This window comes from Corylus avellana, chromosome 1 (genome assembly GCF_965113065.1).
Source record: "Corylus avellana chromosome 1, dhCorAvel1.hap1.2, whole genome shotgun sequence".
NCBI lineage: Eukaryota > Viridiplantae > Streptophyta > Magnoliopsida > Fagales > Betulaceae > Corylus > Corylus avellana.
The window spans coordinates 6,867,271-6,885,378 of NC_142490.1; the positions used below are offsets into that span (position 1 = coordinate 6,867,271).

Consider the following 18,108-nt stretch of genomic DNA (forward strand, 5'->3'; position numbering starts at 1 on the left):
ATGAGCGATTTAAAAAACACAATTTTTAAAATTTACTCTTATTAAAACATCAATTCCAAACGGACCCTTAGAATGCTAAGAATCTTCTCAAGACAAGCTTAATATTGGGTGTGAGAGACGGAGGTCGCATTAATTTTAAAATATAGCTTTTTATAAAAATTTCTTTTTAATTTTAAAATCTATATATTTTTCAATGTAATAACAAACATGCTCTACCTTAATTTTTTGTAAGACTTGTTAATAAATGATATTATGAGTGATGCTAGCTTTAAATATAACCATAAAATACATACTTTTGCCTCTTATCTTAGTGGCAACCTTAAGAAAACCTATAACAATTCCCTGCAAACATAAGACCTCCAATATCCACATTTCACGGAGAGCAATGCTAAACATAGCCTACTTATTTACTTCTATTAGTGGAACAAGTGAAGGATGAAGGTGATGAAATAATTTGTTGATGACTACACAATTTGTTGTCTGCAAGTTGAGAGAGAGAGAGAGGGGATGAAACAATTTGTTGATAGCTACTCAACTTGTTGTCTGTAAGTTGAGAGAGAGAGAGAGAGAGAGAGAGAGAGAGAGAGCTTTCAAATGGGTTTCACCATTGTTGTCTGCAAGTTGAGAAAGAGAGAGTAAAACCGAACCTATAAATCTGGCTATACCATTAAGGGAAAATACAAAAGTGCCGGATTGGCTGCTTTCATTTTTAGTTGATGCGTCAAAGTCTTATTGGAGGCTGTAAAAACTAATGAAATTTATGCCAAAATTGCAAACAATTCTCAGTTGCAACCATATATATATATATATATATATATATATATATATATAATAATTTATGTATGGTATAAATAACAAAAAAGAAAGTAAGCTCCCACTTTCTCAGATGAGGAGGCCCCCTTGAAGTCTTTATCCGCACATTCAAGTCCTTCATTCCTCTTGTGACAACTTTCGGGATATCAGCAGATGGCAAGCTATGATTTTTCCTGATCAGAACCATGGAACTTCCTCCCAGCTTCAACAGCTTCTCTGTAAAGATGGCAGGTAGTCAGAATAAGCAGTTGATTCATAAAACAAAATTTGCAGGTTCTCTGAAAATCTAAGATGTCCCATATAGACACCATACTCATAACTTCAACAATGTGAATAATTTCACAGGTTTCACAATTGGTATAGAGAACCATAACCATACTGCAATTTTATCTTCTTTTTTCTTTTTTTACCCAAGTCATCAGCATCCAAAATCAAGGCCCAAGTCCAGAGAATGTGGCACTGTTCAATACCTGAAGGCATTTACAAGCTCCTTGTTTTCAGGGTCAAGCATCACTCCCTCATAAAAAGAGTTGGCTGCTTCTTCAAACCTCTGCAATAATAAGAGCAAAACCACTTACATCAGACCACAAAGATCAAAATTTTTGTTTCAAGTGCTATGGTCCAGATGGGAACATGAGAGCTTGCCTGCAATAAACGTAAAGCTGCGCCCTCCCTATAGCAAGCTTTTGACCAATCTGGTCTTAACGTTCGGCAGGCCTTTGCATCAGCTAAGGCATGCTCAGCTTGACCCAAACGCATCCAACAAAGGCTCCGATTGGAAAGCAAAGTAGCATCAGTGGGGTCAAAATCGGTTGCCTGTATACGCATCACCAAACAAGAGTCACAAAGCTGAAAGCTCACGTGTCTGGCAATACATTCAAAGTAGCTAAATGTATAACTATATTTGGAAGCAAAAGCAACACCTTAAATAATTTCTAGACATATGAAGCAAGGACACTTCAAGATAAATGGTATAAGATGGGCTGTGAATCAAGGAAATTGTCCTTTTTTTCTTCTTTTCTCCACAGATATTCCTAGGATACAGCATCAATATAGCATGAATATGATACTTTTGAGGGAAAAAGTTCAATTTTCTTAAGAAAAAGGGTTTAAATGTAAAATATAAGTTTGAGTGTCTTAGAAAATAAGAAACCTTCTAAATTTTAATCAATTAGTATCAAATATGGATCCTTTTTTTTTATTTTTTATTTTTTATTATTTTTTTATCTGAGTATCATATACAGATCATATATATTTGTTCTTTTGTTATATATAATTTCGAAGTTAGTTTCATATTTTATGATTTTTTATACTTGTATTTCTCTTTCAACCTGAAAACTAGCATAATATATCTAAAAATATTTTCACATGTTAATTACTTCCCTGCCTTATCATATCCTAGATTTTCAAGAATTTATGTACTGCCATGTCTGTATTGTATTGCATTGGTATCGGCACTTCACAGCTCTAGATATACAACCAATTATCAACTGCAACACAGAAAAAATGAACCTATAGAACTTCTAACAATTCAGCTTTTTTTCACAGAAAAGCATTTCTTGGTTCTAGAAGGACAAGAGGGCCAAATAAACATAGCCTCAGATGGGTGATGGTATATGAGATTACAAAGATTATAAATGAGGATATAAATCTAAACCTAAATACCAGATCCATGTACCTGCCTAAGTAACTGTACTCAAGACTTTATTGATTTAAATAATCAAATCCACTCTAATTCTGTTTCAAACTTATTTCTCTAGTCAAAGCTTCACAATGTTCAGATTTCTAAAGGTACTCATGGTGGGCACATTCCCATTCCAAATGACACTGTGCAGCACACATGCAACTACTACCAATTTGAACACCAAAAAAATAGGGAAACTACATTTATTACCCCCTCAAATTACCACTTTATTTACAATGTTCTCCCAAACTTAAAAAGTCGCAATGTGGGGAGCTATTTTGCCAGACCCTTTCAGTTACCTCCCTCTATTAATATTTTCTGTTAAATCTTAATGAAGGAAGAAAAAAGACAAAAATACTCCATAAAATAAAAAATTCAGAAAAAAAAGACCCATGCCGTGACCATGAGTCTTGAGTGACGCATGGCCTCTCCCACTCCATGTGGGTTTAGCAGGCCCACATCTTGGTCGTGGGTCTTTTTTTTTTTTTTTTTGCTTTTTCTAAATTTTTTATTTTGGGTTTTTTTTTTTTTTTTTTTTAATCTAAGTTGCATAGTTTTATTTTTATAAATTTTATGGGAGCATAAAGAACATTTTAGATCATGTGATGCGTCAGCCGTCCAAGTTAACGAAAAATTTTAACGTAAGGGGGAATTGAAAGGGGTTGGTAAAAGAGCTCCCCACATTGAAGCTTTTTTAAGTTTGGGGAAACATTACAAATAGGGTGGTAGTTCCAGGGGTAGGTGTAGTTTCCCACTAACAATATTAATCTAGTAGCTAGAGCCTAGATTCTGTCAGAAGAATGGCCTGGACAAATTTAACTGAGAAGAGTTTCATCAATTTCTTTAAAAACTCAAAATTTTATAGGCAACTGTGGACAAAAGATGCTTCCATTACATACAGAATAAGTATTAGCCAAAGAATGTTTCATATTATACTGTGTTCTCTGCTAACTGATCAAGCATGAGAGTGACCAAAATAGAAAATCATAGGCTTGCAACCGAGTAAGGAAAATTTTCAATAGTAAAAGCAGAAAATATTCAACAAGTCCAAGAAAGAACAGAAGAAGTATGTACTTGGGTATAAGCATCTACAGCCATATGATAATCTTTTCTTTTGTAAGCATCATCTCCTCTTGATTTTGCTTCTGCAGCTTTCTTCTTTGCTTCTGGCGCCACCTGAAATGTTTAATATTCATGACAACAAACACAAGACTACAAGAATTGCAACAGACTACATCCAAAATATTTAAGATGAGTAATTCATAGGAATGATAATCTCTATGACCTGACACTTCAGACAAATAGCTCAATACCTCCTACAATTCAATTCAAAAATTCAAATCCATGAAATAGATCCCAATGAGTATGAGAACTTCCTGAATAAGACTATAACCACAAGTCCTCTAATCATAAGCTGTAAGTACGTCCAACCCTTGCAAGTGATAGAAGGGAGAACCACTTCATCACACCATAATTAAAAATTACTCAAAAAGCATACCGAAATTGCATCATAATTTTTCATTTCAGTAGCCTTTAGTATTTCTCCCACACTGGATGAAATTTTCAATTCAAATTCAAAATCTTATAGAAAATGTTTTGCAGTACTACTTGAAATAAAAAAAAACAGTAATTGACCCAAGAAAGTCCTTGGTTTAGTCTTTTGGTTGAACTAACAGTTAACCAGGTAAAAAAAATCAGGATATTGAATTCTGAATTGAATTTATGACATCATGTAGTGATGAGGTAGAGTTCTAGTAATCAAGGTCTACAGATTGTCCAGTGCAATCTTACCAGGAAAAGTAAAACCTAGGAACCATCCAATTTCAGGCAACAAACAATCCTAATGAAGAAGTTTTTTTTTTTTTTTTTTTTTTAAGTAATCAACCCATATCATTAAAAGCATAAAACGCTCCTAATGAAGAATCTGAGCAGCATTAAAGTATAACAAACAAAAGGTACCTTGGAAAAAGAAAAAGAAAAAAGAAAAAAAAGAAAGAAAGAAAGTGGAACCTCATGGAGATCTTGCTTTGGTAGTGTGGTTTCCTTCGGCACATTAACTTCCTTTGAGTTTCTGGTTTCTTCCTGAAATATTTCCCTTGAAAGTTAATACAAGAAGCTACAATAACTTCATGTCTGGCAGACAAAATATGAAATACGAACTGCCTCCAAGGTAGAAACTATTTAACAATAATTTATTTAGAATTGATATCAAGTAGAAAATGATAAAAGTTTTATAGTGACACAAGTATGTCAGTGTTTCTTTGTCACCCTGGGTTAGTCTTATTTTCATCTTTTCTTTCATTTCTTAAGTGGGTGGACCTTCTTTCACTCTGGGTAATCTCCTTTCCTACCAAAATTTGATTTTGCTTCACATATAAAAATACACAAACAAAAGTCATTTCACATGGGCCCTAGAGCTCAAATACCTATGAATGGAGAAAGAAACTCATTTTTTGCATTCTGAGTTTCTGCTATGTTGTGTATCAGGCTAACAGAGAAACACAACAGTGTGTTAAAATAATTTCCTTCAAAATCAAAATCCTACACTACTTAGCCCACAAAAGTAAATATTATGATCATTGAAAATGTTGGACATCTTCCTCCCATCCCAACATATCTGAATATTATGTCAAGATCTTAATTAAGAGAAATGTTACTCAGCAGTCTCAAGTGTCCATCTCCTAGCATTCTCGTCTATGTGGCACATTCGCGTCCATTTAAAAAAAAAAAACGAAAAAATAAATAAATAACAAAGAAAGTGATAAGAGATGGACACTTGAGAATGCTGAGTAAAATTTCTCCTTAATTAATACCTGTTCTTTGTTATGTTCAGACTGCATGTACTCAAGTATTCCATCAACGGTCCAATTTGGAATGGTTTCAACTTTTGATGTCAATGGAAAAAGAATCTCAATAGCTTGTCGATTGCCTCTTGCAGCTGCAACCTGGATTGGCTTCTCACCCTGTGATACCAAAAACATTCAAAAGCTACTTCATTTGGCAATGAAATCAACTAACATTAATGTGACAGAAACCATCTATAACTATCTATTTATATGCAGTCATACAACCCACCAATTGAAACAACAACCAATTTGTAAATCAAAGTAAATATGGCTGATATGCTAGGCAATGGCGGCTAACTCTAGATTTTTGGTAACCTAAGAGTATGCTTGGAAGAGAATCTAATCTAGATCAGTGCTTTGTTAGTTATGGTGACTCAACCATACACTTTCCATAAATTTGACCATACGCAAGTTAAAGTAGACAATAGCAAGGTCAATTTGGAGAGACCTCCAAGTTGGTAAGTAGATTACAGGTTGGGAAAAAGAGCAAGGTCATTGAGAAGATAGCAACACTTTGTCTTATAGAGTGCATTTACAAGGAAAGCCATACAAAAACATTTGAGTCCCAATGTTTGTATTTGCTAAAAAGGTGTTGCCTAGAGAAAGATGGGGCTTTCCCCAAATCTTATAATAAAAGCATCAGTTACAAATTCTTCATGTATAATAAAGTTTGAAACAAAATTTTGATCAGTAAAATACTTATTTTAATCAGCATAAAATTCATTATAAAGCACCAAAGGGGGAGCCCCCCAAGTACACAGGGAGCAATACAAATGCATCTTGACCACTGCCAAAAAAAAAAAACAGAGTAGAGGAAGATTTACATTACAAATCAAGTCCTAAAATTAAATGTATCAATGAATAAAAGTTTTGGACACTCCATTTCTTACAGTTGTTGCGCATTGAACAAGGAAGGTACTACATAGAAATGTCATCACAAGAAAATAGATAGGGCACACTCGCAGACACAGCACGGCACATGTAAGAAGAAAAAAGATGAACATATATTTTGAATTTTGATCATGTATACAACTCTAAATAGAAATAAAGAGAGGGATGGCATGAGGAAGGTGCACCTGCATAGCACATTCGACAACCTCTGGTATGTTTTAATTCCTAAAACCTAACACAATTTAAAAGTTTAAGAAAGCAATATGTTTCAGCTACTAAGAAGTAAAAGAAAACAAAATAAAGTTGGAAATATAATTACTGTTAATAAGGAGGCCAAAGTGTCAAAAGGCATCATCTTTCTTTCTGCTGGGGATTTCATTTTCTTATAAGTCATTTTGATAAATATACATTAAAAGTCTTCAGAAATGTTTATATATATTTTAAATTCAGCAAGTGTCACAAATCAATTAAATCTCGACTTTATTTATTTATTTTTTTTTTTGGGGGGGGGGGGGGGGGGGGGGGGGTTTATTTTGTAAGCAGATCAAACCCCTACAATCCTAATAATTTCATAAATGTCAACAACAAGAAGTTGAAAACACTTATAGGTAAAAGATACCAAAAGACAGGAGAGAGAGAGAGAGAGAAAGATGGCACTAACGAAACTTGTCATCATTCTTCCATAAGCCACTAAAGAAAAAAAAAAAAAAAAACAAACAAACAAACAGATAAGCCACATCTTTAACTGTACATTGTATTTTGGCTGAACAGATATAGGCAGAAAACAATGAAACAAAGTGGACAGAATAACATATTAACCCAAGAGCACCTCTCCAACACTCCTAACAAGTAAATGCATAGATACAAACAAGAGATAAACAAGTGAAAAGCTTGATTTACTTCTCAAGTAGAAAAATGTAGTGAATAGTACAGCCTCACCTCTTCAGTGGCATTTGGATCAGCTCCTGCTTTCAACAAACACTTTATGATTTCTAAGCTCTCATTATGAGCAGCAATATGCAAAGGGGTCGCTCCACCAGCGCTAATATTTACTTTGGCACCTGCCTATAAATTAGAGTATGCAAAAATTAACAGCACAAAATCAATATATAAGTTATATTCTGCAAACACATATATACACAAAGAGCTGAAATCACAGATGTTCAAGCACCAAAGAAGCATTTTTTTACATTAGCCCCAAGCTTTACGAAATCAGTACAATAATCAAGTTCAATTCAGAGTATATACAATCATATTTGATCAATGCAATCAGATTTCATTTACAAAATTCTAAAACTTGTATGTGTAATAAGCTTCATTCAAACATAGGTTCATTTTATTACTCACAAGGCCAACTGTTGTTAAGTAACTAACTAGATTCAGGTATTGGAACTGTTCTCTTTCTTGTAACTTTTAAAAGTCTTAAATTATTCTCCTATTGACATATAACAATTTAGTGCCACAGAACAAGATGTATCCAGATTCTTTACTTACCATCCCCCTGTCTACAAAGAATTAACAATCCTTATCCACAAATAACTTGTCTAAAGAAGAATAAAATCCCTACTGAATCCTCCCCAACCCTCCATAAGGAACTGAGCAATATTAATGACAAATATACATGTCTTCCTTTATTGCGTAGAAAGCACAGCCACAATGTCCACGTAATATATCAGAAGATAGAGAAAAGTATAGAACCTGTATCAACAGCTCTAAGCATGCCAGTGAATCGGCTGCCACTGCCGATACCAGTGGAGTAACATTATCATCTGTTTCAGCATTATGCTGCAAAACAAAATCAAGAAAATAAATTAAACAATAGAAGAGAATCTCACTGGACATTTCAATGAACTAACAAAAGATTTTTTTATTATATTACTACCCTCTATGCAATTATAATGTACTTATAAAAAAAGATAAATATTACTACCCTCAAAACTCCTAAGCAAATGACATAAGGGGCAAAAAAAAAAGAAAGAGGTCTAAAACTGCCGATGAAAATTCCATGTCAAGAAAATGATATAGATACGAGTAATACTATATACTACATCCCACCCCACTAGGCTGATGTGCCAGTGCCCATCAACCTTTAGATCAGCCCTTGTTAAAAAAAAAAAATCCAAGGTCTGATGGGACAGCAACATCAGCCCAGTGGGATGAAGGAGTAGTATATAGCATTTCTCTATAGATATATTTAAATGATCGAGTAGATCAGCACCCATTATTTGTATTCCAAAAACTGTCATAGTGTTGGTACATTATCATGCTTACACTTGATTATTGCCTATAGTTTGGATTTCTGAAACCATCTTTACGCATTGGCTGCTACGTTAGCAGAGTTCTAATAGGTATGCATGAGTTCTTAGCATCAAACACTTTTTTATCCTTTTCATCTATGCCGCGAAGCTTCTGCCAACTTCAGTATTGTCCAGCGACCACATAGAATAAATCATGTCAGATTCCTAAATATTAAACCTTCAATCTGCCAACATAACTAGCTAGCACAACTGTATCTTTCTATGATTGAGGTTGAAACATGGTTGGATATAACCGTCAAAGATCATCCACAAAATTCACTTCTGAAGCCTAACTCATTTTGTGTGCTAAACGTGACATCATTATTGCACTGAAGATTTAAGGTTAAAGAATATCTGTCCTCCAAAATCAATAATAAGTATTCTGCCTATAATAGCTAACAAAGATGATGGGCAAGAACTAAATGGGATCCTTTCAATGATGGATCCCCAACCTCTTATATAACAATATTATGCAACTATTACTACAAGGCCTGCTGCACACAGATTTTAAGTATCGAAGACAAGAGACTGAACATCACCTTCCTATCTCATTGCAACAACTCTAAGTTGCTTGCATTGCCGAAGTGAGAGCCACTGGTTGATTGGTTTCATTAAATGAATATTTTAGCTATATAAGAACGATCTTTACTGGGGATATGTGTAATACACAATTAAAACCAATCAACCAGCGGCTCTTTATTCGGTAATGCAGGTATGATGATAATTATTAAATAAACAAATATTCGCAGCAAGTCAAAGTAACTAATACTGAGCAAGAAGTCCACAGATAGATGGAGACCAAAACCCAATGGCCAAAAGAAACCCTAACCCCACTTGACATGCCAGGAAGCCCTAATTAAAGAAACAGAACTAAACATGCCCCCATAACCATACCATAGGGACCAGAACAAATAAGGCCGTGCATACCTAAAAGTGGTAAACCAAGCTCAGCAAAGGTTCAATCCAGCTTGGGCAATTCCTGAACTGAGAAGGGTCCCACAGTAATTACAAAGCCAAGAAAACACCAGAGAGGTCTCATAAACAGGGTAAACCCAGCCACCCTCCCACCTCACTAGCCAGCAATCACATAAACATGAGAAGTGTTTCTCCGGTAGAAAGATCTACAAGTGAACCCATACATACTTCCCTAGAAGATTAAATTCAAGAAGGTGCACCAACTATAGTCAAATATCCTAAGCCAGTGTAACTATCCGAACATATCACATGACATAAGGGAAAAAGCCATATCTTTGGGAGATCCTCAATCAATTAGTATGAGATGCTCCTAGAAAAATAAGTAAGTTTTCGATATCGAAGTTTCTGCCAAACACAAGAAAAACTCTATAACAAGAAGAGAGTCCCAGGAGTGGCTCTTTCTCTTCAGCTCTTGCAACCAAAAGAGCACAATAAGATGGCATGGGTCACAGACATAAACATTTATTGAAAACAAGTAAAAGATAAATATTACAAGAACAAAAAATAAATGCAAGCTCACACTAGCATGGTGTTCCAAAAGAACTTTCACAGCATCTTCTTGTCCAAGACCAGCAGCCCACATTAAAGGAGTACCAGCATCACTTTGAGAATCAACATCAACACCTTTGGAAAGCAAAATCCTCAGCAACTCAATTTCTCCTGTATACCAATCACAACAAGTATATTCAAAGTGAGATTTAAATGAACAACTCTCTGAAGTTAAGAGTATTAAATTCTTTACATCTAGCCATATTATGCAAATATATACATCAACACCTTTTGAATGAATTACGTGTTCTTGATGGTTTGGAGGAAATGAGAGCTTTATTTGTTGAAGAGGAATTGAAGAAACACAAAGCCATTAGTGATTTGGGGATGGCTACCTTATTGGAGGAGATGAGTAGGAGACCCAAGTCGAGGGCACTATGGTTAAAAGAGGGTGACAAATGTACAAAGTTTTTCCATTGAGTAGCCAACTTGAATAGGAGAAACAACTCCATTGAGTCGTAGTTGGTAAATGAATCAATTTCTTCTGATCAAACTGAAAGCAGGGATCACATGGTGCAATTCTATTATAGATTGTTTATTGAACAGTTTTAGTTGGTAGCCCAAACTAGATGGACTTGCTTTTGATTCCATCAATGATGAGGAGGCCTCCTTGATAGAGAGACTGTTAGAGAAGAGTGAGGTCCTTGAGGTGGTGAAAGGTATTAACAATGAAAAGGCGTCAATCCCTATTGGTTGTGATCAAAGCTACCTGGGGTGTTCCATGATTTTCATGCAAGGAGTAAGTTTGAAAAAAGCCTTAATGCCACTTTCATTGCCCTCATTCTGAAGAAATTTGGGGCTATTGAAGTTTAGGACTTTCGACCTATTAGTCTTGTGAGTGGAGTTTACGAGATTATTGCCAAAGTCCTAGCCAATAGGTCGAGAAGGGTTGTGGAGAAGTCCCAAAATTCTTTTGTTAGAGGTAGGCAAATTCTTGACTCTACGCTTATAGTAAATGAATGTTTTGATAGTAGAATCAGATCTTGTGAGCTAGGGGTGCTTTGCAAATTGGACATTGAGAAAGCCTATGATCATGTCAATTGGGAGTTCGTATTATATTTGTTGAGGAGGTGCAGATTCATGGAGAAATGGCGCTCTTGGATAGCGCATTATATTTCTTCAGTGCAGTATTTGGCAGACTATTAAGGAGATCTATTAAAATGAGAATGAAGAGATGTGAAGGCATTTGGCAGACCCAAAAATGAAGAGATGTGACTCACTGATCAAATAAGGAGAGATCATGCAAACCAGCAAAATTAGGAACAAATTTCACACACACACACACTCGAGAAGGTATTTGGCAGACCCAAAAATGAAGACAATGGATGAAAATTAGAAGATGCACCTAGTCCGGCAGAATGATGCAGTGCTGTCGCCCCAAAGTCACTAGGTATAGCAGGATTGGCACCACACTCAAGAAGGTATTTGGCAGTTCCAGTATGTCCTTGCCGAGCAGCATGAATAAGAGGAGTCTCACCTGTAGATAAATAACAAAAATCAACAGATAAACCAAAACATCATTACCAGTAAGCATGAAACCTTTAAGAAAAGAGAATGCATGTCATCTCATGTTTACTTACATACAAAACCTACAAAGAACATGCATTCCAAAGTACAATTGCAACATGCGCTTTCCACGAAGACTAACCAAATAGTCAATCAAACTATAAAAACAACACTCACACATAGTAATTCCCTAAATTATCATTTTCCTCGACAATATATCAAAAGTGTACCTTTTTTTCTAATATAATTGAATCAATCAACATATACCTACACAATGTAGAAGAGGGCACGAAGAAAATAATAAATACAGACAATGTATGAAATTAGGCGCATACCATCTTCATCTTTTGCATCAACATCAAGCTTCAAGTCTTCCAACAAGTACTTGCAAACCTCAGTCTTCCCCTCCCTGGCCGCAAAGTGAAGGGCCCCTCGTTTGTTGGCATCCTTGATATCCGCCACCGTTGTCGCCAGCCCCTTCCCCTCATCAAGCTGCCCCGACAAGTCTATCCCAATAAAATTCAACCCAAAATAAACAATCATAACACACTCGCGCACAAATAAATGAACATACAAAAATATGAACTTACTCTTCAAGAGATCAACATTGCCGGTACGAGCAGCATTCAGAAATTGTTCAACTTTCTGTCTCACTGCATTGAGTAGCAGAGAGATTGAGAGAGAGAGAGGGAATCAAGTAAAAATTTGCAGACGCAAAAAAGAAAAAGAAAAAAAAAGAAGCATTCAAGCCCTTTAAGCGTTACAAAACACGGCCTTAAATCAGACAACGAACCAAAGTGCAAAACTATTCATGTTGGGCGAGAGAGAGAGAGAGAGAGGACCTGCGAGGGCATCAGACGCATCGGGGGCCATGATGATTTTGGTAAAAGCAGAAGTAGAGGTAGAAGAAGAAGAAGAAGAAGAAGAAGAAGTAATAAACTCTCTGAAACCCTGAACCTTCTGGGGTTTTAAAAGATGTAGAAAAAGTTCGAATCTTCCACATAAGTACTTTTTTTTTTTTTTTTCTTTTTCTTTTTTTAAGTAATTTAAAAAAAAAAGATTTTATTCTAAGCACCACGTTACACGTAAGTACTTTTTTTAGTTTTGTTTTTTCAGTTTTTCTAGTTTTAATTCTAATTCCATGCGTATGGGATCTTTTAGACGAGTAATTCTAAAAAAACATATTTGTATTCTACTAAGAATAATATAGTTATTAAAATTATCATTTAATCAAAATTAAATAATAATTAATTATAAGCCTAATGATAATTTTAATATCCTTCCTTTTAGACCTTAGTTCAAAAGAGCAATGATATATACAAAAAAAAAAAATTGAAGTACGTTTAAAAAAATATATTTTATTCTAAGCTCCACGTAAGTACTTTTTTTAGTTTTAAGTTAATTATAATTCTAAACGTATGAGATATTTTGGACGAGTAATATAAAAAGGTCTACGTGTGTCATATTAAGAATGATATGGCTATTAAAATCATTATTTGATTAAAATTCAATAATAATTAATCGTAAGCTCAATAATGATTTTAATAGCCATATTATTCTTAATAGAACACAAATATACCTCACAGAATTATTCCTTTTAGACCTTGGCTCGAAAGACCAATGATAAATAGTATATACCAAAAAATAAATAAAAAAATCCTCCACTGGAATTTATTGGAAGCACAATTAGGGCATCGGCCATCCTATATTTAGGTAAGTAATTGGAATGTTTTCTCAAGGGAAGCTTAATATGGCATGCGTTGGGGTCGCATTAAAATTTGGGAAGATAAATAGTTTCAAAATAAACAACTTTTCCGGTGTATTCACCAATAACAATTTTGAATGGGGTTAGGGAAATAATTGATGATGACACCAGGTAATAGAACATGTCTCTGGTGTGTATATATATATATATATATATATATATAGATCAATCGGCTTGAATCACGCCTAATAAAGCAGATGTCACTAGTTCGAATCTCTCTCCCTCCTCTTATGCGGACATATCAAAAAAAAAAAAAGTATATATATGTGATTTGTAATGAAAATGAGGTGAAAAGAATATGCAATTTGCCAATCAGTCCCAACAGAAAAAAAAAAAAAAAAAAAAAAAAAAAATGACGCAGGTAAGGGTATTTTAAAAACTAAGTTTTTTAAGGCAATTACAATCATGCTCTACCTTAAATTTTTTCAACCTTGATTTTGTTTTAAAATACATATTTTTGTCTCATGTCTAAGTGGCACCCTTAAGAAAACCTATGACAATTTCCTGCAAACATTAGGCCTCCAACATCCACTTTCCAAGGAGAGCAATGCTAAACATAGCAAACTTTTTTACTTCTATTAGAAATTCAAACGTTGTTATAAACCAATCAAACGAATCTTACTCCCTTTCATTGATTTCCAACTGCCTCTCTTTCTCGAGCAATTGCCTGAAATGGAAAGAAACCATAACAGAGGAGCAAAACAATGGTCCCAGAACACAAAAGAACATAAAAGCTCCCTCCCCTTCATCTTGCCTGGTTTTTGGTCACCGTAATCCAGGTAAGTCTGTAAATGCTCGAAGCCTCCATGGTTGATTAGAGATGGTTTAGCCTAACACCATCACACGCAACACAAATAAAAACCTAAGAATCCATTTTTGTTTTGTGGGCGTACAGGAAAACTTCGTCTTTTCTCCTCTCTTCATCATCAGCCTCCCCTGTTTTCCTGTACGCCAAAGCGCGTGGAATCTGAACCTTCCCTTCTACTTAGCCATGCACGCCAATACCCATAATTTCTTTTTTCTTGTTTGCCTACCTTTCCTCTTGAATGCCCTTCATGTATGGAGCGGGGAATCGGATTCATTGGTCTTGAGCTCTGGTAATGGCGGAACAGACACAGATGGAAGGAAATGGGGTGCAGATTCTAAGTACCTTGACGCAAAAAATTCAATCACCTCCACGGCCGCATTCCAGGACCCATCACTTTCCTCTGTGATTCCATACATGACAGCAAGAATTTTCCCATCAGAGGCATCGTACAAGTTCCCAGTGAAGTCAACCAAGCGTTATTGGCTTAGGCTCCATTTTTATCCCTCCGCCTACAGCAATTTCAATGCTGCGGACTCCTATTTCTCGGTTACCGCGAATACTCTCACGCTCTTGAAGAATTTCAGCGCTTCGATTACCTGTCAGGCACTTTCACAAGCTTACATTGTGCGGGAATATTCCCTCGCGCCATTGGAATCGGAGACTCTGACTGTCGTCTTCAAGCCTTCGAATAACCATCCCGGGGCTTTTGCATTTGTCAATGGGATCGAGGTGATTCCAATGCCGGAGTTGTTCGACTCTGCACCGATGGTGGGATCGCCAACCGAAGTTGACGTCAAGAGCTTGACGACGGAGACAATGTATAGATTGAACGTCGGGGGGCAGTATATTTCTCCGGCCAACGACTCCGGTCTTACCCGGGCGTGGTACGACGACTTGCCGTATATAATCGGCGCTGCATCGGGGACCACCAATCATGCTAGCCCAAAGCTTCAAATCCAATACCAAGGTAGACTGATTTACACCGTCCATAATTGAAATGATTTGAAAATAAAATTTAATGGTTTTCTGAATTTTTAAGCATTTTGAGAAAACTTCTTAAAGTTTGAAAAAAACTCTCGATTTCACTTTTTTATGCAATCTACAACTCCGTTAAAATTTGGTGTTAAATCCTAACATAAGCTATGAAAAATACCAAACTACCTTCAACTTTCTTTTTACCGTGAAATTAAGCTTAAATATAAAATTTTAAAAAAGTTTTAGGATATAAAGGTCATTTTATCCATTTTAATGTCTGATAAAAGTAGGTTGCATCAAATTAAAAGTTCAGGAGTATAAAAGTTATCAGCAGTCACATAATTGTAATTGCCTAAACGTTTAGGCCGTTAAAAAATATTGATTTTAATCATTTAATTAATATTCTACCAGATATGCCGAAATACATTGCTCCTGAAGATGTTTATAAATCAAGCAGATCATTGGGAGTAGTCACGAGTATCACACAGAATTTCAACCTCACATGGCAGTTCCAGGTTGATCCAAAGTTTATGTATCTTGTAAGGTTATATTTCTGTGACTATTACTACAGCAAAGAAAACCAACTGGTTTTCTCTATCTTCATCAACAATCAAACGGCAGAGCCTACGGCAGATGTGATTGGATGGAGTGGGGGGAAAGGAGTGCCAATCTACAAAGATTATGTGATATATGTGAAAGAAGATGGGTGGGGGAATCAGACACCAACTCTTTTGTTGGCTTTGCATCCCCAAGGTGAATCAAAGCCTGAATTCTTAGATGCAATGCTCAATGGAGTAGAGTTGTTCAAGCTTGGTGATTCGACTGGAAACTTGGCTGGTCCCAATCCTCAGCCTTCGGCTATGCTTATCAAGGCTGAGCAGGAGAAAAAGACTTTCAAGAAATCAGATGACACAAAAGTGAAGGTGATTGGTGGAGCTGCTGGAGGAGCTGCAGCCTTTGGCATTGTGGCTGCAATTTGTGTTGTTGTGCTTTACCAGAGAAAGAGACGAATCCCAGGATCAGAATCACAAACTTCCAGCTGGCTACCACTCTATGGAAACTCCCACACGACTGGCACCAAATCAACCATCTCAGGGAAGAGTACTGCTAGCAGCGGCATCTCGGCTGCGGCTCAGGGGCTGTGCCGCCACTTCTCGCTGGCGGAGATAAAACAAGCTACTAAGAGCTTTGATGAGTCGAATGTCATTGGGGTTGGAGGGTTTGGGAAGGTTTACAAGGGAGTTATTGATGCAGGGATGAAAGTGGCAATCAAGAGATCAAACCCATCTTCAGAGCAAGGAGTTAATGAGTTCCAGACAGAAATTGAGATGCTTTCTAAGCTGAGACACAAGCATTTGGTGTCTCTTATAGGTTTCTGTGAGGAAGATGGTGAGATGTGCTTGGTTTATGACTACATGGCGCGTGGGACTCTGAGGGAGCATATCTATAAGTGTAAACAACCTCTCTCATGGAAACAAAGGTTGGAGATTTGCATTGGAGCTGCAAGGGGACTTCACTACCTTCACACTGGTACTGTTAAGTTGCTACTTATTCATAAAATTTATACTTATAAAAATGAATGAATTTAATCGTTTAATTTATATTCTAACAGGTGCACGGTACACCATCATTCATAGAGACGTTAAAACAACAAACATTCTTTTGGATGAGAATTGGGTTGCTAAGGTTTCAGATTTTGGGCTCTCCAAAACAGGACCAAACATGAACAATGGCCATGTTAGTACAGTGGTGAAGGGTAGCTTTGGTTACCTGGATCCTGAATATTTCAGGAGGCAACAGTTGACTGAGAAATCCGACATCTACTCATTTGGGGTTGTTCTTTTTGAGGTCTTGTCTGCAAGGCCTGCTCTCAATCCCAGCCTTCCAAAGGAACAGGTCAGTCTTGCAGATTGGGCTCTGCACTGCAAAAGAAAAGGAACCCTCGATGATATCATTGATCCTACTGTCAAGGGAAAGATCAATCCAGAATGCTTGAAGAAGTTTGCAGATACAGCTGAAAAGTGCTTGGCGGATGCTGGATTTGAACGCCCTTCAATGGGTGATGTGCTGTGGAATCTTGAGTTTGCTCTCCAATTGCAGGAAAACCTGCAGGATGGTTCAAGCCACTCTTCGCAAGGCCAGGAAAGTGATGACACTTCTGAAGAAAGCCTAAGAAACCGTAACATGGCAATGCATTATAGGAATCTAAACATTGGAAGTGAGCATGAAGGAAGTGATGAATCCTCCGAATCCAGCGCAATCTTCTCACAGATAGTCAATCCCAAAGGGCGATAAGAATGATATTGTTGTTGTTGTTGATTGCTGCATGCATGCCCCACCAGGAAGGGCTGAAAATGACAATGGAAGCCATGGAATTTGAGCATATAAGAACAGCTTTTGGGGTTATACTTCAGAGGGTGATGCTTTATTGTATGAATTATTTGTTGGGTTTGTTTTGTTTTTTTTTCCCTTTTTAGTATTAAATGTTGATCATCAGGCCATAAGAAAAAAAGTATAGCAACTTTGTTCTTGTCAAGCTCACCCCACCCTGTGTTTTATGTGATGAATCTATAACTATGTACATTTAGCCTTTCTTCTGATATAACTATACTTGTGCTATGAATAGAGACACATAGAGTGAATCATTTTTCCAGAATCTTCATTTTCACTTCTTTCATGGTTGTGATGTTTGACCATCAGCAGCAGAAGCAGAATTTGAGGGTTTCCTGTAATTTTTTACTTTATTCTTAATCACCAGTTAAAAGAAGAATGCTGATCACAAACCAATTAGTGCCTTGAATATAGGTGGTGGTGACTCTACATTTGGGCCTGTTTGGTAAAGGGGTTGGAGTTGGCCTAGACACTATTCATCACCATTTTTCAAAAAAATTAACATCAAAACATTTTAACTTTTTCACTTTTTATATCACATCATTCACTTTTTATTATTATTCAAATAAAAAATCACTACAAAACAAAACTTTTTCACATTTTCATAC

At 36.2% G+C, this 18,108-nt stretch overlaps 2 protein-coding genes across 2 annotated transcripts; one reads left to right on the forward strand and one right to left on the reverse strand.

Annotated features, from left to right (window-relative positions):
* Nucleotides 1–819: 819 nt before the first annotated feature.
* On the reverse strand, nt 820–12,506 carry LOC132173056 (uncharacterized). Its single transcript, XM_088512487.1, has 13 exons — nt 12,404–12,506; nt 12,152–12,214; nt 11,897–12,067; nt 11,401–11,532; nt 10,027–10,166; nt 7,933–8,019; nt 7,174–7,299; nt 5,311–5,460; nt 4,508–4,579; nt 3,572–3,673; nt 1,459–1,629; nt 1,284–1,363; nt 820–1,029 (listed from the first exon to the last, which is right to left on the reverse strand). The coding sequence occupies exons 1-13, from the start codon at nt 12,432–12,434 to the stop codon at nt 975–977; spliced, it is 1,380 nt and encodes a 459-aa protein (XP_088368613.1). The 5' UTR covers nt 12,435–12,506; the 3' UTR covers nt 820–974.
* Nucleotides 12,507–13,982: 1,476 nt separating this feature from the next.
* LOC132172978 (receptor-like protein kinase ANXUR2) lies at nt 13,983–17,717 on the forward strand. The gene is made up of 3 exons (XM_059584545.2): nt 13,983–15,101; nt 15,521–16,639; nt 16,722–17,717. Exons 1-3 carry the CDS (start codon nt 14,318–14,320, stop codon nt 17,402–17,404), a joined length of 2,586 nt encoding a protein of 861 aa, XP_059440528.2. The 5' UTR covers nt 13,983–14,317; the 3' UTR covers nt 17,405–17,717.
* The last annotated feature ends 391 nt before the right edge of the window (nt 17,718–18,108 follow it).